Source organism: Chiloscyllium plagiosum, chromosome 7 (genome assembly GCF_004010195.1).
Source record: "Chiloscyllium plagiosum isolate BGI_BamShark_2017 chromosome 7, ASM401019v2, whole genome shotgun sequence".
Taxonomy (NCBI): Eukaryota; Metazoa; Chordata; class Chondrichthyes; order Orectolobiformes; family Hemiscylliidae; genus Chiloscyllium; species Chiloscyllium plagiosum.
This window is the reverse complement of record NC_057716.1, coordinates 822,385-842,902: the sequence shown is the minus strand read 5'-3', so window position 1 is coordinate 842,902 and position 20,518 is coordinate 822,385. Positions and strand designations below refer to the sequence as shown.

At 36.8% G+C, this 20,518-nt stretch overlaps 1 protein-coding gene across 1 annotated transcript in view; it reads right to left on the bottom strand.

Moving 5' to 3' along the window:
* Nucleotides 1-20,518, bottom strand: part of ankar (ankyrin and armadillo repeat containing) — a 160,119-nt gene that overhangs the window by 109,403 nt on the left and 30,198 nt on the right. Inside the window, exons 4-5 of the mRNA XM_043694464.1 lie at nt 16,616-17,053; nt 5,976-6,139 (exon numbers count right to left, since the gene is read on the bottom strand). Coding sequence (XP_043550399.1) covers nt 5,976-6,139; nt 16,616-17,053 — 602 coding nt within the window. The remainder of the gene's footprint in view (nt 1-5,975; nt 6,140-16,615; nt 17,054-20,518) is intronic.

The window sequence follows — 20,518 nt, the reverse complement described above, 5'->3', positions numbered from 1 at the left end:
GTGTCATCTAACTGTCTTAATGGTACACTGGCTGTCTGATCTGGTATCCACTAAATAATATATTCCCTCCCACTTTTACCTTTAAAGAATGGGAGCCCTTTTCTGGTTAATGTACACCAAAGCATCTAGACATGTTATCTCTACATATTAAGATAATGCTTTGGTGGATGTAAGACATGATCAAAACTTGTTCTTAGACAGTTGACATGATTTGGCTGTGTAGTTTCACTTTGTAGTGTGCTGTCTGTTATTGTTGGAAGAATATATACCATGTATTGTAAATATGCAACAATTTGTCTAGGTTAAAGTTGGGATAATCGTCTTCATTCTTATTGGTCATGCTACTCATCCATTTTCTCTCTTCTTTCCAGTAATGCATGATGTACATGTAGTTGGGTGGCAAGAATGTGGGGAAAAAAGAGCTGTGTGGATCCATCTTTTAAATGAGTGGTGCTGATGAGGGTGAAAAGTTTTTTTTAGATTACATTACAGTGTGGAAACAGGCCCTTTGGCCCAACAAGTCCACACCGACCTGCCGAAGCGTAACCCACCCATACGTTTACCCCTTACCTAACACTACGGGCAATTTAGCATGATCAATTCACCTGACCTGCACATCTTTGGGCTGTGGGAGGAAACCGGAGCACCCGGAGGAAACCCACACAGACACGGGGAGAACATGCAAACTCCACACAGTCAGTCGCCTGAGACGGGAATTGAACCCGGGTCTCTGGCGCTGTGAGGCAGCAGTGCTAACCACAGTGCTGCCCATCTGGAGGAGTAGCGCGTAAATTTAACATTCTGGCCATATCTAAAGACAGAACTCTGAATATGTGATATTCTAACAGACAGTTAACAATTCATTCTCCAGGGAGGAAGTGGTAAATACAAAAAGCTAATAAAAATCCATAGCTAAACCTTTCACTTTGCCACAACTTAAGTCTTTGCCACCTCTACAGTTTCTATTTCCAACAAGATCATTTCAGATCACATTATTATCTTCTTGTTGTCTATTGTGGCTTTGGAACCCAACGTCACTATTATCACTGTTTTCTTGGAAGCAATAGCCCTTTTCTCTGAGGCTCAACATCTCTCACGTATAATTCCTTCTTCTCTGGGTCTTCACCTGCCATGTTAGTGGTGTCTTCCTCAACCTATTTAAGAATTTACATATTCCTGCTTTTCATGCTTATTCTCATCAAATTCTTACAGGTTCCTACTCCTTCAATCCTTTATTATTCAGAAGTATATCAATAAATGTAGAACTGAATACACAAGTTGCATGACTAGCTATTACTCAAACATCTTCCTGTGGTCAAATCATCTAATGACGTCAGATATTTTAAACGATTTTCCATTGCCAATGACCTCCATAGAACACTGCCCTCTACAGGTCATTCAGCTCTATAATGAATTCACTATAACGTCATTGCTGAATTGAGGACACTTTCTATACTGTGAACTTTTAGCATGTGTTGGCTATAACATGATTACATTACCAACACTTTAAGTGCAGTTTCTAAAGTGCGATTTTCCTATAATGTGGGGTTGCACAAGAATGACAACCATTGCATTATTGAAGAGCTACCTGTGTTATCTTTACCATATATTTCATGCTATCCATTGAGATGAAACATATTTAAAAGACCTATTTAACACTTTAGGAATTTAATTTGATTGGTAAATGATAAATGTATGCGGGTTAGCACTTTTTCTTCAGTACCAAGGGTTTTTTTAAAGGTCAGAAAATCATACTAGTACAGTCACCTAAATGTACCAGTTTCAAGAAGACATATAACTGCAATCATCAGCTTAGTGTTGTGGACCTGACCAAACTCCCTCAAAATATATTAAGAAGATCTCCTAAACCCAAATGTTTTCTAATTTTAAAGGCAAGTGCCGGGTGTTGCATTGCTAATGCAATTTGATTGGTCAAACAACCAGATTTGAAGTAAAACACTCTTCAATCATATACTATCATTACCATGCCAAATAAGAAGGAAGAAATTGGAATAACTTTAGTCTATTGGAAAACTTAACAGAATAACAGATTATACTGATAAAGTACAAATTTGAGACGGCCCAGGGAATTCCTTATGAACTCAACCTGTAAGCCTCTCTCATGGTTTGTCCTCTTTGGTGGTCTGGAATTAAAAAAAACTCTTACAGACAATTTAGTTTAATTTTAATCATCCCCTTCATTTACTAATAGCATCACTGTTACAACATAACACTGATACCTGTAAGTCAAGCTAACTGGATTCTATTAATCCAAGAAAGCAGAAATCGCTCTTCTTTCAAATGCCCTGGCCAGCTACTCCGCTGTACTATCAAAAACAGACTATTTTTATATACAGATTTACAAAGTCATTCCTGTCACAAACACAAAAGTTAACAAAAGCACTGCATGTTCTGAACTAGACAGATAATAGCAAAGGACGATAATTCGGGAGAGAAGTTAATTGATATCAAATTTCTTTCTGAGGCCAGAATTTAACATTGTTTATTAATTTCAGAAAGGAACAGCCATGAATATTATCACTTGGTGTCCTGTTTGTACAAATTCACTGATGTTAAGGCAAATGTTCTTAATTATCTGATCCTTCCTTGCCATACTTTTTTTCTAGTGTGCAGCAAATGTGTTCTATAATTCAAAATTACATTTTAGTCTAGGCTATAAACTTTCTGAATACAGCTACTAAACAGTAAATGTTCCATTAAAGTAACATCCCACAAACGCACCTTTGACAAAGGCAAATTCAGTAAAACAGATTATTTCTCATGAAATTCTAGAGCAAGAGAAACCCCAGCTTATAGCTGTAACTGAAAGAGGAAAATCAGCTACCACATCCAGCTTCAAGACCCCAGCAACTGCTGCTGAAAAGCTAAAACTGAAAATCCTGATTCTGGGGGAGCTTGCCCCTCCCATTGTAGCTGCCTCTATTGTTCCAACTTTTAAAAAAACCCAAGGCCTCACAAATTGTTTACTTTATGGGTTTCAATAGACAGCTCTCACCTCTGACTTAAAACCTCTCTTCAAAAATAACCCAGGACAAAATGCACCTCTTAAAGTCATTGTATCAGCACATTAATAAAACCTTTAAGTGTTTGGAATAACTGGTTTATATATTTGGGTATATGACAATCAGATTAAACACATCAAGGCATTAGGTTTGCTTTTAGTTCAGTTCAGAAAACACAAAAGACTTGTTGAGATGATTCACAGGTTGGTTCCAGAAGTAAGTTTTAGTTTTTCTCTTACTGGATTTTAGTTCAGTTCAGTTCAGTTCAGATAAAACCAGTCACTGAAGCAGCAATGCTTTTTTCCACTTTGTGCAGTTTCCCAGACTAAAAACGTTACAACTGAAATCTTCAGTATGTTAGAATTGGAAAGGTTTAGGTTATCAGACTTGTGAAAGGTTCATGCCATCAGACCTGGAGAAGAATTGTAAAATTATCTCCACAGTTCAAGAAAGACAAGCTTTAAAGAATCAGTTCAGTAGAAACTTAAATAATTGAAATATGAGTATAATTTCTCTGGACATGAGCCTTTGTAGTGGATAGTTTTGGGAAACAAACTGAAACTTTGCTAAATGTTTGTGTTAAGATCATTCTAACTGCATGATATTTTGTTTGCTTTCTTACTTTTGTGTAACAAACTTATGCTCTGTAGTTAAAAACCATAAGTAGACTCATGTAAATACATTTCAGTGACCATATTAATTAACTAAACAAAATAAACATGGCATGTCAAGCAAGGTTTCATTTTAGCAACTGACATGTCCAATGTTAGCATTAGCTGGGAGCATAAACCATGAATAACTTGTGGATTCCTTTGTATCTAAAATAAATGCTGTCTGCTATTTTTCTTTAGCTGTTGTATTACATTTTCCCTTCTAAATTACATCAGCTAATGCCATGCTGAAGTTCCAGTGTCATATTAATCGAGCTTCACTTCTTTTCTAACCCAGCTCTTATTAGAAACTTACTCATTTATGTTTTGGAATGTTGCCCATTCTGACTCCAATCCAGTTGGTTTTCAACCTCCATCATTTAAAAGCCATGATTGGATCCACTAATTACATTCTTGAAGACCATGTCAGCACGGCGTTAATTTTACTTTCTTCTCTGACCATTCTGTGGCTTTCTAAATGTCATATCGCATCATCCTCTTCCATCTCCTTTCCTTTGTGATGCATCTAAATGACTTTGCCTTTATGGCATTCTTTTGCTAGCTGATCTAAAAATGTCAGCATATTTGCATTGGATTCTTCTTCTGTGAATGCACAGTCATTTCTAGTGAATTCTCATAGCTCTGCCCTTTGAAGTCCTTGTTCTGCTGGTGAGTCAATCATTAAAAAGGATTTGTCTTTCATTAGTTTTGATGTGGCAAGGTTTTTTGTCCATCAATGTTAGAAAGGCCAATTCCATTCTATTTGGGCTCCATTAGAAAATCCATGCCTTTGCTACTGATCATACCCTCCTTCCTTGGTCTTCACTGAAGCTCAATCTGTTGTTCTATCACATGGAGTTGTGGTTCAAAAGTCCAATTCATATGAAGAACACTTTCTTCCACCTTTGTAATACTACCTGCACTTGTGCTTATCACATCAATGGCAGCAAATGCTTTGGAACATCACCCCATACAGATTCCTTTCTACACACAATGATGACTTGTCATGATATCATCATGCCCTCATCAACACTGCATCAAGATCTGGAACTCCCTTTCTAAGAGCACTATGGGCATACTGTGGATTGCGGTAGCTCATGATGGGTGGCTCAACAACAACTTTACAATAGCAATTAGCGCTGGAAAACAAATCTTGGTATTATGTGTAGTAATATAAAACAAAACTAAGAACTGCAGATGCTAGAAATCTGAACAAAATACAGAAATAGTTGGAAAAACTCGGTATATTTGTCAACATCTTTGGAGAGAAAGCAGAGGCAATGTTTCGGGTCCAGTGAAATTTAATCAGTTCTCAAATCCCACTGAAACTTCCAATGAAATTCTGGTTGTTATGTTACTCAAATTCAAGTGTTCCAACATTCTCTCTGAAGAATTATATCCTGTGTCAACTTCAACTCATTAAGAATTCTGGTATCTACAACTTATCATTTGTAAAGTCTAGATCACCTCGCTTGTACTGACCTCTACTGCTGCTTCATCCCTCACTGAATTAGGTTCATAGTCTTAATTTCTGTGTAAATAGCCTTATCCCTTATGGACTCAATTTGTTGTGTTTGTAGAATCTTACACAGACATGCATTCTGATTGCATCCTTGACTTTACATTGTTGAACTATGCATTGTCCTTTCAATTTGCTCAGGATAATGTTGAAGCTTTCATTCAACTTTTCTCCAAATGTCTGAAAACTGTCCTTTAAATCTCTGCATCATGTCAACTCTTTCAAACACATCCTTAAGAATTCTGGATTCTTTTGGATATCTTTGGTTTGTTGTGCAATTGTAAAGCACTTTGGGAAATATTGACATGTTATAGGATATCCTATAAAAGACTCAAATTTAAATTTGCAACAAATGACCTCAGTAATCTCCTTGATACTACATTTTAGACAGTTTCACAGATGTCAGTAGCTCATCTGGCCGTAGGTGAGTTGATTGTATCAAAGGTTTTGACTTCAATAATCATTATGACAAAAACTAATTGTATCCTCATCTGATAATCACAGTGCACACAACCAGAAAGGGATGAGTAAATCAAAAATGAGATTGGGATTCTGAATACTTTTTCTTCTCTGTCATCATCAGTATTGTTCATCAGCTCAGTTAGCAAAAATCAGCAACAAAATGTGGAACAATCTTAATACTCTATGGCTTAGTACCAAGCTAAATGCGAGATTTAAGAACTGATTCATGCACTTCATTTTGAAGTTATATTCACTTGCATTTCTAATATTTTTCTCTGTCTGGGCAAATTTACTGAGAGGGATGATTAGTTACAAGAATACCTTAATATGTTCAGGCAAGTCCTCAATTCCAGGGGTTCCAATGTCAAATTCAATTCCACCATGCAAATGGAAGTACTCATTTGTATTGTACAGAAAATGTTTACATTTGAAGTTTGGACCTAAAAGAAGGGGTGGAAACTCACGCTCGGTTTTTAACTTGTCATCTGTTAAGAAAAAGATAGACATATTGTTGAAAGGATACTGCTTTATTTAATGTTGCAGTGCCACATAGCTGTCATGCAAAGTCTTCATATTGTTAAATGACATTAAAGATTACTATTTTCTTGAGGATGAAAAGTACAATATCAAACAAGAGAACAGGGCACTCAGTAGAACATGTACCTCCGTCACGCTGTGTTACAATTCTAGAACACTTTCTTGAAGGTTTTCCTTGTCTTGGAGATGCTCTGTAACTACAAAGCTGAAAAAAATCTTTTTATCATGAAATTCCACGTCACTGCAAAGAATCCGTATACAAAAACTTTTGCTCACATTTGGGACAAATTTCAGCACAGCAGCTGAAATAATTCACAACATTTTAAAACAGCCATCACTCTACATGAGACAATCCATGACATCCTAAAAACAAATTTAATCTGCCCTGTCTCCTGATGTGAACAGATTCTTTTTAAAAACATCCAGGATCTGGATCTGCATTATTTCCAAAAGCGAATCAGTTCTTACTTGAAACAAAACCTATCTGTCTACCATGTTTCTTAAAGTATTCCCATTAGCTTTTGAGATATATGGTGACAGACAAGCAGGGGGTCAAAATATTACTTTGTTGCACTTTCCAGAGTGTCTTCCTACAGCAGATGATGATGTTGCATTTCTGGTTTGATAATGAGGGCAGAAATTTAACAGTCATGTGGAGTTAAGTTTGGAACTGTGCAGGGACTGATATTCCCTAAAAGGAACATCATGTTTAGACCTTGGCACCTTCCCACCCTTTTCCAGTTTTCAATCAAGTTGATTTAAAATAATGGGAAATGTCAGTTTAGCTCTCCCATGGTCACTGAGATAAATGCAGTTAGCAATGCTTCTTCAGTGAAATTGCCAGGTTGATCCAAAATGATAGTGATGAAATATTAAAAGGCAATTGCACTAGGAATGGTTCATGTGAAAATAGACATTATACATTTATAAAAAAACTTATTTAAATTTGAAACTTGTTTTACTTTGACTTTTCAAAGCTTTAGTTAAAATAAGCATTAATATCTTGGGGAATTACCAATGCCTGTCAAGATGAAGTATTCAATAATACAGAATTAACATTTCAGATTGATGACCTTTATGAAAATTCTGAAAAATGATAATGAACATGAAATGTTAACTCTGTTTCTCCTTCAACACATAGTTTGGTGACCTGGATGTAAACTCTATCTACAATTTTCTAACAAGAGGTAAACAATATAGAAGGGTCTTTGAAACAAGTTAGCATTTAAAAAGTCTCTAAAATATACGTGAATTTTCAGAGTATAGCAAATAAGACTGGGGAGTAAACATATGGAGATTACCATGTGGAATTTTGCTGTTGAGACATGTTATTATGCCCTGGATAGTCACTTGTAGTGAGGGCAAATGTTCATGATTTGCATGCAGGAGAGATTCCTATAGCAGTATGTTTCCAGTCCAACTAAAAAGAATGCACAGTTGAACCTAATTCTTGGAAGTGAAGAGGGTCAAGTATATCAAGTGTCATTTGGGAATGATTTAGGAGATAGAGTTCATTGTATCATCAGGCTCAAGATGATAGAGGGGATTGACATGCAACAATACAAAGTGAGAAAAATAAGAACAGAGTTGGCAGGGTTTTCTGGACAAGCGATTGGCAGAAAAACAGAAACGCATCAATGGATGCCTTCAAAGTGAAGTTAGTTCAGCTACAGTCAAGGTATATTCCTCAGTTGGGAAAGGTAGAACAATCAAATACAAGAGCTCCCTGAATGACAAAGGAGATAGAAATTAAGATAAAGAAGAAATAATGTGCTAATGAGAAGGCACCATGTAGAACATAGAGAACCAAGAAGAACATTGCAGGTTCAGAGGGGAGATGAAAAAGCAAATAATAGACCAAAGAAGAATTATGAGAAAAGGCTAACATAAGAGGTGTTCCAAAGACTTCTGTGGTCATATAAATAATAAGGGTAATACAACGAAGAATAGGGTCAATTAGGGACCAAAAATGGGAATGCAGATGGCATGGCTGAATGAATACTTTGCATCTTTTCTTTACCAAACAGGGATCCTACCGGGCCATGGTGACAGAGGAGGAAATTCAGTCACTGGAAGGATACAAAATCGATAGGGCAGAAGTATTGTATAGACTGTTGATACTTAAAGTTGACAAGGCATTAGGACTGGACGAGATGCATCTTAAGATTTTAAAGGAAGTGAGAACAAAAATTGCAAGAGTACTGGCCACAATCTTTCAGTCTTCCCTAGATCTGGGGAGGTGCCAGAAGACTAGAAAAATGCAAACATTACAACCTTATTAAAGAAAAATTCTAAGGATAATCCTAGCAATTTCAGACCAGTTTAACTTTAGGCAAAAACTCGAGAGACAATTATCTGTGATAGAATTAATAGTTACATGGAAACTATGGGCTGATGAGGAAGAGTCAGTGTGGATTTCTCAGGGAAAAATCAGCTTGCACTAACTTGAATTTTTTTCTGAAAAGGTTATAGAAAGGCTCACTTAGACTTACACCATTGATCTGCTGTAACTGGACTTTCAGAAGGCATTTTATCGTGATTGGAAACAGGTTGACCTTGTTGTCTACAAGATTGTTAATTGGGGTTGTTAACCTGGGCCAATCAGGAAAGCCCTGGCTGACCAAAATAATCAGGAGAAAAGTGAAATATATATATAAACAGAAGATGATTAAAATCTCTTCAGTTCCAGGGTCTGAAAAAGAAAAAAAACTAAAGAAAATCAGGAGATGAGAACCTCCTTAGTTCACGTAGCTGACTCTGAGTTGACTGGTCACAGCCAATGTACTGTGCACTAGTAATGAAGGGTACATGGTGCTGGAATACTGGCTTCTGTGCAGTTATTTTACATTTGATACAGTGCTGCATAACAGACATGGGAGGAATGTTATTGGTCATAGGATAAAAGGATCAGTAGCAACCTAGAGGCAAAACTGACTTAGTGATAGGAAACAGAAGGTAATGGTCAATGGATATTTTTCAGACTGAAGGAAAGCTTGTAATAAAGATCAACAAGAGGGTGGTATTGAGACCCTTATCTTTCCATGAAATACATTAATGATCTAAATCTTGTTGCACATGGGGAAATTTCAAAGTTTGCAGATGACATAAAACTTGAAAGAACTATAACGTGAGGAAAACAATGTAGAATACCAATATGCCAAGTTTGTGGAGTGGACAGATAGGTGGCATATGTGTTTCTATGCAGCAAAGTATGAGGAAATGCATTTTGGTTTGGAACAACATTGAAAAACAATATAAAATAGAGGGTGTACTTCTAAAGTGGGATCATGGACAGAGGAAATTTGGTGTATATGTGCATAGATCATTGAAAGTGGCAGGACAGGTAGAGAGAGCAGGAAGCAAACCATCTTATTTACTTGGTTTTATTAATGGGGCACAAAGTACAAAAGTTGAAACTTTATTGCTGGAACAGCACAGCAGATCAGGCAGCATCCAGGGAACAGGAGATTCGACGTTTCGGGCACAGGCCCTTCTTCATTCCTGAAGAAGGGCCTGTGCCCGAAACGTCGAATCTCCTGTTCCCTGGATGCTGCCTGACCTGCTGTGCTGTTCCAGCAATAAAGTTTCAACTTTGATCTCCAGCATCTGCAGACCTCACTTTCTCCACAAAGTACAAGAGCAAAGAGAGATGACATTGAACTTGTATAAAGACCCTTATGTTAGACCTCAGTTGGAGCATTTTGCACAATTCTGGATGTCACGTTACAGGAAATGAATGCAGTCGAGATAGTGTTTATATGAATAGTTCCAGGGATGAGGAAGATCATTTATAAGAATAGATTGAAGAAATTGGGACTGTTCTCCATGGAGAGAAGTTGGCTTAAAGGAAATCTGATAGAGGTTTTCAAAATCGTGAGTGAGCTGGAAAGAGTAGATGGGAAGAAATTGTTTCTCCTTATAAAAGGAACAAGAACAAGAGAGCATAGATATAAAATGACCTGCAAAAGAGGCAAGGTTGAAGCAAGGAAAAGACTTTTCATTCGAAGTCTGGAATGGTCTGCCTAGAAGTGTGATATTGTTGGGTTCAATTGAGGTATTGAATAGGGCATTGGATAATTACTTGGATAAAAATAATATGCAAGGGTATGAGGATGAGGCAGAAGATTAGTGCTAGGTAATTATGCTCAGCTATTCAACCAGTGCAGGCACAATAGGCTGAATATCCACTTGCTGCACTGTAACAATGCTCTGTAAAAATTATTACTTTAGTCAGTAATCTGGAAATCTGAGGGTCACTCAACCTGAAACGTTAATTCTGATTTCTCTCCACAGATGCTCCAGACTTGTTGAATTTTTCCAGTAATTTCTACTTTTGTTGGTAATTTACAACATCTGCAGTTCTTTCAGTTTTTATTAGTGATCCAGAATACTCTGGCAATTTTATCATTTTAATGTAAATGTTGAGGAGTCTTTTCTCTTTTATTCCAGTCCTCCAAATGATTTAGGAATAAAAACGTGGAAAAGTTATTATAAAAACACTTTATAGTCAATAGTTCTTATAGCATGTAAGTATTGAAGGATTGTAGAAAAAAAATTATGTCAAACTTTGTAGAAATATCTGGAATGCTGTCTCTAAAACAATTTAATTGAAAGTTCATTGTAGACATTGGTGCTTTTTTTAACAAGACATTCTAGAAATTATATGACTGATGATAATTGGTTGTTTCAAGCTGTACACCCTGGTAGTGACTGTTTTAACATAAAATTGATAAAGAGTACTGAAAATAGTTGGAAGACAAGAAGCCTGAAAGAGCTGCCCAGCTAGTCTCTATTTCTGAAAAAAGAAATCCTCTTGTTATGTTCAGGATGAAATTTATTTTAAAAAATAAACTCGTAATATTTTATTTTCTGAACAAGTTAGATTTCTCAGACTCTAGAGACCACCAAGTGTGATTAGTAACTTGACGCCACATGCAGAACGTCAGAGTGACACACTTGAGAACATTTACGTTTTATTCCTTTTATCCCCAAGAACAACGCAAATGACCAGAAAGTGTTTTTCTTCAATGAAACTCTGCAGAGAAAAATCTATTTTTTCTTCTATTCCTAAATGTGTTTTGGTCATTTAGAGGGATAAATATTTATCCTTCCATATTACCAACTGTGTATGTTTACAAGTTATTGCATCTTAATTTACAAAGTTCTTTTTGTTTTTTTCATTGGAGGTGATCCTGAAAGATATATTTTTATGCAGTTGGACAGGGAAGGACTATTAGGGATAGTCACCACGGTTTTGTATGAGGGAAATTGTGTCTCTCAAACTTGATTTGAGTTTTTTGAGGAAGTAACCAAAAAGATTGATAAAGACAGAGCAGTATTATTTACTTGGACAGTAGGAAAAGCCTTTGACAAGGTTCCACATGGTAAACTAATTAGTAAAGTTAGATAACATGGGATTGAGGTCGAACTTGCTAATTGGATACAAAATTGGCTTTATAATAGGATACTGAGGGTGGTGATGGAGAGTTGTTTTTCGGACAGGAGGCCTGTGACTAAGTGTTCCACAGTGATTGGTTCACTTTTGTTTGTCATTTATATTAACAATCTGGATGTGAATATAGAAGGCATGGTTAGTAAATTTGCAGATGACACCAAAATTAGTGATGTAGTGGACAGTGAAAAAGATTATCTAAGATTACAAAGAGATCTTGATCAATTCAATAAATGTGCAGAAGAGAGGATTATGGAGTTTAAATGTGAGGTAATGCATTTTGGATAAAATAAACAAGGACAGGACTTGTACAATTAATGCTGTGTCCTCAGGTTCTATTGCATAACAGGGAAACCTAAGGGTTTCGGTACATATTGAAATTTGTGTCACAGATAGACAGGGTGGGTAAGCAAGTGTTTAGCACACTTGCCTTCATTGCTGAGAGCTTTGAGTTCAGGAGTTGGGATGTTATATTGAGGTTGTACAGGATGTTGGTGAGGCCTCTTCTGGAGTACCATGTGCAGTTCTGATCATCCAGATATAGGAAGGATATTATTAAACTGGGGGGAGGTTCACAAAAGGTTTATCAGGATGTTGCTAGGAAAGAAGGGTTTGAGTTCTAAAAAATAGGCTGGGACTTTTTTACACTGGAGCATAGGAGGTTGAGGGGTGGTCTTATTAATGTTCAAAAATCATGAGGGGCATAGATCAGACGAATAGCAATGAGCTTTTCCTTAGGGTGAGGGAGTCTCAAACAGGGGTTATATTTTTGAGATGGCAGGACTAAGTTTTAAAAAGGGCAGATCTTATTTAAAATATAATAGAGTATTTAATTGTTCCTCTTGGTAACTGGGAAATTCGACTTTTTAAACTTGCTTATGGGATGTCAGTTTACAATTATCGACTGTGGCTATATGATTGCCATTAGACCTGCTCTCTATTCCATATAGAGTCTTGTAGCATGGAAACAGATCCTTTGATCCAACTCATCCATGCTGACCAGGTTTCCCAAACTGAACTAGTCCCACTTGCCTGCATTTGGCCCTCTAACTCTTTCCTATTCATATACCAGTCCAAATCACTTTCTAAATGTTGTAACTGTACCCGCATCTACCATTTCTACATATGAATCACCATTTGTGTGAAGAAGACGTTCCTGAGGTCCTTTTTAAATCCATCTCTTTTCACCTTAAATGTATACACATTTCACTATCTGACATGGTGGGGTACAAACCTATCCCCCAGGGACATCAGCCTGGGGTTCTAGATAGCTAGCCCAGTGATGTTACTCCTACATCATTGCTTCTTCTTTTATGTTGTGACCTATGGAGTAGTGGAACTAAAATGAAGGTGCATTCCATCATCCTCAGTCAGAAAATAAAGGTGGTGGCTCTAGTAGTACAGGCAGTATTTGAGGAAGTGGAGAAATTATAATTTAAAAAGTTAAAAAGAAATACGCTCCTTGAGCATTTTTATATCAAAACAACTTCATCAGTTGCAAAGACGTTTCTGGAGGTGAAACATATCCCTGAATGATTGTTCTTATTTTTGCAATCAAGATTAGCTAATTTATTTGACAGAGCAGTTAGAGTTAGGGTTAAAAGAAAGGGCTTGAAAAGCAGAAACATTTGAAATCAGATGAACAGCTAAGACAGCCAGATAGTGCTTCAGTTGAGTTCACAAAATTTCAGTTGCAGTTGAAATGACTTGAAAGAGAGAAATAAATTGAAAGAATGAAAAAACATAGATGGAAATGAGAAAATGTTAACTTGAAAAATAAGCACTCCAGAGAGCAGGAAAAGGAAGAAAATAGCACTTTTGAGAAAGGGAAAAAATTACAGCATTTAAGAAGCTGCAAGTATAATTGCAAAGGGAACAAGATAGTTAAGAGACTTAAAAGTGACAAGGTTGAAACTTTTCATCTTGTACGAATCAGAATTAGGATGCAAGAAACTCCATCTATGCTGTGGTCAATCTATGACTAGCTCAGCACAATATGAATTGGCCAAATTGTTAAGTGAGCCTTTGCAATCAGTTCTAAGTGAGGTTTATACATACACTGTGAAGGATATCCTTACATTTGTCTTATAAGATTTACAAATTGAAAGCAATGACATGCCCACATCCTCTTCTTGTATATCAACATAACCACTGAAAGAAACCATTGATATTTACATGATGTTATGGCAATTTGAATGTGCCACATGGGTCTGAATCTATGTTTATCAAACCAATGAGCTTAAAACCTTGCAGTTAAGTCCAGTTTGAATAATACAAAGTCAGGTAGTATTGCCATGAGATCTCCTCTTGCCCACCACTTGCTACCATCTTTGTTGGCTACAATGAGAAATACATCTTTGATTGAACAATGGAAGCACAAAGGAAAAAAAATAAAGAGAAAAAAGAAAACAGGTAAAAAGAAACAACCAAGCACTGCTTCAAGGAAGAGCAGTCTTCATATTCATGAGAGGATTTGAGGGGAACTTAATAAGATGTAATGAAATGTTATCATTTTGAAGGCTGACGATCTCATACATTACAGTAGCTCCATCACACATGTTTTAAAGAAAGATGACACCATCAGAGTATGCCTAGATTCAACATGCCTCAACATTTCTTTCAAATGATGTTCACATAATATACTGATGTTGAAAGAATTAAACCTTAAGTTTTCTAGAGCCAGCATCATTTCTAAACTAGATGTCAAGTGTGGCTACTTGTCCATTCATTTAGCAAAAGAACTCATGACATTTAGGATACCATTTGGACAGTACTGGTTCTGATGGTTACCATGTGACTCTCAGTAACCAAGATGAAGGGATAGGATTATTGAGGATGTGCCTGGTTGTGTTCATAAAGCTGATGATATCATAGTCAGGGATAATACTAAGCAACAGCATGACCATAACCTTCACCTGTTGAAGACAGCAGCATGATGACATGGATTATTATTTAACAGTGCTAAATGCTAGGTCAGTGTCAGCCGTTTTTTTTGGATCCATTTACTCCACCCTTGGAGTCTGTCCTGATCTGGGCAAGTACAAGGATGTTAAACACACAGGTTATAAAGGATCTGTAGTATTGCCTTGGACCTTTCAACTTTCTGTTGTCATGTATTTTAAAATTTATGGAAAAACTGAACCTGTTCAGAGGTTTTCTTAAGAAGGACATCCATTATGCGTTGCAAGATGAGAAATATGTCTTTGATTCTCTCAAGTAGCTACTGTTAACAAAATCTGATTTCTGAATGGCTACTTCATATGTTTTATATAATGTTATATCTAATTCATATGTTATGGGAGCCAAGATATTTATACCAGGTATACATACTTGCTGGATGCAAATCCCACAACATGATGGCAATTCATTTACTCAATAATATGTCTTCCTTAAACAGCCTTATAGGAAGTCTTCCTCTCTGACACCATAAAGCTTCCTGTTTCTGGAGCTTTTTGCTTACTAATTTTGAAACAACTTGATTAAGTTTTTTTTAATGATGTAAACAAAAAGATTGATGAGGGAATAATGGTAGATGTTACTTACTTGGACTTTAGTAAAATCTTTGACAAGGTTCTGCATGGTAGACTAATTAGTAAAGTTAGAGCACATGGGATTCAGGGTGAAGCTTGCCAACTGGATACAAAATTGGCTTTATGGTAGGAGACAGAGAGTGATGATGGAGGGTTTTGTTTGGACTGGAAGTCTGTGACCAATGATGTTCCACAGATATAGGTACTGGTCCACTTTTATTTGTCATTTATATAAACAATTTGAATGAGAATCTGGAGGCATGGTTAGTAAGCTTGCAGATTTGGTTATAATGTTTAAAAGACATTTGGGTAAGTTCACAAATAGAAAAAGTTTTGAAAGATATGGGCCAAGCCTAGATAGATGGGACTAGTTTAGTTTGGGAACATGGTTGGACTAGTTGAATCGAAGGGTCTGTTTCAATGCTATATGACTCTATCACTCAGGACTTCTTTTCTTTAGCCTTGACTGTTGCTAAGACTGTAAAACTGATCTGCTATTTTCACGAGCCCTTTCTCTATGATTTACTGCTTCTGTCTGATTGAAACCTGTCTGCTCATTAACCTTCTGATGGTTCTCTGTCCATTTCTAAAAGGATTTTTTTTCTGCCTCTGTCTCCATCTGTCATTGGATAACTTGTGCAACAACATTCTATTTTTTCTATTTTCTCCCCTTGTTTTGTAAAGTACTGAATTAGCCACGCCAAAGGTTTATTTTAAAGGCCTCATATAGATGCATATAATTAAAGTTCCAGTCAACTGGACACCATTCAAAGAATTGATCTAACATGAAATGAAAACTATGTCCTTTCTTTTTAACTTACACAGTATAGATACAAATCAAATGTAAAGCTATACATAGTTTGTCCATATTAGAATGCAAGTTTCCAAATCATAATATATCAAAAGGTTTCCAAATCATAACATATTAAAAAAGCTTTGTGTTAAGTTTCATGACAAATAACATCTGCAGAGAGGAATCCATTTTTTTATCAACTTGTTCTGAAATGTGTTTGTGTGTTTTGGGTTTTTTTAGAGGGATAAACATTTCTTCTTCTATATTACCAAGTGTGAATGTTAATCAATTATTTCACCTTCATTGAAAAGTTTTGTTTTAATAATAAGCCAACAATTGCATTTATTAAAGAAGCCTGGTTAATAGATCTTTTTGTTTAAAACCTGATACGGATAAGGCATTTAATCGGCGATCTTGACAACTGTAAAAGATAATTTTATGATGTTGTGACTTCTAGAGCAGTGGGACTAGAGCAATAGTCCACACCTTAGCTTCTACTGTAACAAAGTATTTTGCAAAATAACGACATTTGTTTAATTTTCTACTTCTTAATAGTGGTACAAATAATTGTATGGTTACTTCTATTTCTAATATCATATACAAGTTTGCAAAAGTTATCAATCAAGCAGCTATTACGAATAATCATTACCAGAAAATGGAGGTAGGATTCTGCTCAGATCTGGAACTTTCTTCTTCCCCCTCAATGCAATAAGGAAAGGTATAAGAAAGGCAATGAGTTTGAGGTAGGCAATGTTTCTATGGATCTCTGCTTTTCTCTCCAGATAATTCTCAACAAGTTTCTGCTGGATAATCAGTCTCTGCTGTAGTCTCTGGTAGGCCACCAGATCAATTTCTTCTTCTGTAAGTTTAATTGCATTACTAAGGGTGTAGGTTGCATCGCACATGAACACATTTTGGTGCTGCCTTACGTAGGTAATATAAGGATTGATTTGTAGTAAAATGTTGTTCACATGTTGCATAAATAATGTTATCTCCGCACAGTTATTGGGATCATACGACGGATCAAGGTACACATCAGTACTATAGATCCCTGTGAAGTCAGGATCAGTTGAAATATCTATAAGGCCTGTATAAGGAATAAACCCTTTATTAGAAATATTCTCTTGCATTATTTATTTGGAGCATAGAATTTATAGAAATTATAGTACACAAAGAGACAATTAAGCTCATTACACAAATAAATATGTTTTTTTTTACAGAAGGTAGACATTTCACCAATTTATATAGAGTCATAGAGATACGCAGCATGGACACAAACCTTTTGGTCCAATTCGTCTATGCTGACCAGACATCCTATATAAATCTAGTTCCATTTACCCCTTAGGTCCCTTTTCATATCTTTTACCTCTCACCTTAAACCTAGTTTTGGACTCCCCCACCTCAGGGAAAAGACATTGTCTATTTACCCTATGCATGCCCCTCGTAATTTTATAAACCTCTATAAGGTTACTCCTCAGCTTCCGATGCTCCAGGGAAAATAAACCCAGTCTATTCAGTCTCTCCCTATAGCTCAAACCCTCCAACCCTGGCAACATCCTTGTGAATTCTTTCTGCATCCTTTTAAGTTTCACAACACCCTACCTACAGGAGGGAGACTAGAATTGCACAGAATACTCCAAAAGTGGCCCAACCAATGTTCCTGTACAGCTGCAACATGAACTCCCAACTTCTATAGTAAGTGCATTGACCAATAAAGGCAAGCATACCAAATTGCTAAATTCATGCATACTAAAGATTATAGTCATTATTTTCTATTGTATTTTATATTTATCACATATTTGATTTTCACATGGCATTAGCACATATTTATCTTAAATTTTGTCATTTTGAGACATTAGGTTAGATGCACAGTGGGCGGCATGGTGGCACAAGTGGGTGGCACAGTGGTTAGCATTGATGCCTCACAGCACCAGAGATCCGGGTGCAATTCCCACATCAAGCAACTGTTTGTGTGGAGTTTGCACATTCTCCCCATGTCTGCGTGGGTTTCCTCCGGGTACTCCGGTTTCCTCCCATAGTCCAAAAATGTGCAGGTGAATTGGCCATGCTAAATTGCCTGTAGTGTTAGGTGAAGGGGTAATTGTAGGGGAATAGGTGGGTGTGTTGCTCTTCGGAGGGTCGGTGTGGACTTGTTCGGCCGAAAGGCCTGTTTCCACACTGTAAGTAATCTAATCTAATCTAATCTAAAAATAAATTCCCCTCCACTCTGGTTCAAGATCAGAAGAATGCTGCTATCATATAAGTAGGAAACTTTCAATTTCCTACACTGAAGTACCTCTGCTCTATAATTGATATTTTCTGGTGCAAGTTGGGGGATGATTTTTAGCCTCCTTTGTTACATTCCAAGAGGGAGACTGAAACGTTAAACAACAGCAGCAGCTTTATTAAAGATATGTTCACTCTGCTGACAGTGAGGTTCGGCTCATTTGTTACCTGCACAAAGTAGCTGATGATGTCATCATGACATTACGTGATTGGATACTTAAAGTGACATTCCACCATACTTACCAAATATACACCATCCCTTCCCCTCTCCATCAGAGGTTCCTGCACTGAAAACATTCACAATATTTCCAAGCATACACACAATAATCAGTAAGATGTTCCAAAGGACATCAATTCCTGCAACTGTCAATGAACCTGAGGCATCTGTTTATTATTTTCATTGGCTTTAACCTTTAGAGTTGTAAATATACTAGGAAAATCATGTGTTGTCTTTTCCTGAGATGAGTGAATATATGGAAGTCCGCATAATGTGTTGTTCTCCACTGAGGTTGGGTCTCCCTCAGATGGTCCAGCTAGTGATCTATCATCAGGTATATCAGGACACTATTTTGCACAGTCATTTGTGGATCTTCGCTCAATGCTGACTCTGGTTCATTTGTTCTGGTTGACAAGAGCTGATCTGCATGTCTTCTCCATACTACATCATCTCTCATCTGCACATTGTAAAAGGCTGATCCAGTTGGAGCTAAAGTGAAGGTTAGTACCCATTCTTGTCAATTGGAAAATATAGTGTTTGGCCTTGCTCTTCCATTAGGAAATCTGATTCTATTGTTTTCTGTCAACAATGGGTGGTTTTATCAAAATAAATGCTTTGCACAATTGACACTTTATAGTTAGCAATGCTGGAGACCTTTGAGTTGTTGAATGGGTTGTGTTCTGTTATGCTAACAAAAATTGGCTCAGTTCTTGTGACTTTGTCACCAGTACCATGTCCATCACTTACAATAGTAGTGGATCGTTTCCAGTATACTTCTTAACTTGTCCTACCACAATAGTTTAGCATGCTGAGAAATGATCGTAGTTGGTTTTCATTTTTAGATGCTGGTGCCTCAGTTGTGGTTCTTACTTGTGAAGGTGACTTGAGTAGTCCCTTAGCATCAATGACATGATTTAAATTTTTGAAGGAAGGTTTCCTCACTATTTGCTATAACTTCCAGTCTCTGCAGAGTAGCATCCAAATTGTGCAGATGCTGTTTCTCATTTCTCTCCATAAGTAAAATATCATCTGAGTAACATGGAGTCCCTTTTAATCCACTTAAGTCTGATCTCTGTCATGTTGGAATAATAGAGCTACAGATATGATTCCAAATGGATGTCTCTTGTATTTGAATAGTCCTTTATGTGTTACAATCATCATATATTTCTGTGACTCAGAATCTACATTCCTCTGGAGATAGACTCAACCAAGGTCGATATTACTAAAAGTGGATCTCTAGCTAGTCCAGCAGATAGTTATTGACTAAAGTCAAAGGTTACTGCTCAGTACACAGTACCGCATTTATAGTGGCCTTAAAGTTATTGTTAATGTATACAGATTCATCTTTTTTCATCACTGGTATGACAGGTGTGGCTCAATCACTCACATTTATGCTTTGAGCACTTCTGTTTGACCTGCCTCTTTACTTCTGCTTCAACCTTTGGTCTGATTGCATAAGGCACTGATGAAGCTTTGTGACGTTTTGCTTGATTTTTGTCTTTGATTATTAATTTGACAGAGATCTTTTCTATGCTTCACAGATCACCACTGAAAACAATGGCACCATTCTTTAGACTTTGTGACAGACCAGTTCAGAACCTGACAAAAGATTTACTTCAGCCCAAGACCAGATCTAAAAGTTGAAGTTCTAAACTGGAGAGAGGCCAATTTTGACAGTATTAGGCAAGAACTTTCAAAAGCTGATTGGAGGCAGATGTTCACAGGTAAAGGGACAGCTGGAAAATGGGAAGCCTTCAGAAATGAGATAACAAGAATCCAGAGATACCTTTATTCCTGTCAAGGGGGAAAGGGAAGGCTGATAGGTATAAGGAATGCTGGATGACTAAAGAAATTGAGAGTTTGGTTAAGAAAAAGAAGGAAGCATATGTCAGGTATAGACAGGATAGATTGAGTGAATCCTTAGAAGAGTATAAAGAAAGTAGGAGTATACTTAAGAGGGAAATCAGGAGGGCAAAACGGGGACATGAGATAGCATTGGTAAATACAATTAAGGAGAATCCAAAGGGTTTTTATAAATATATTAAGAAC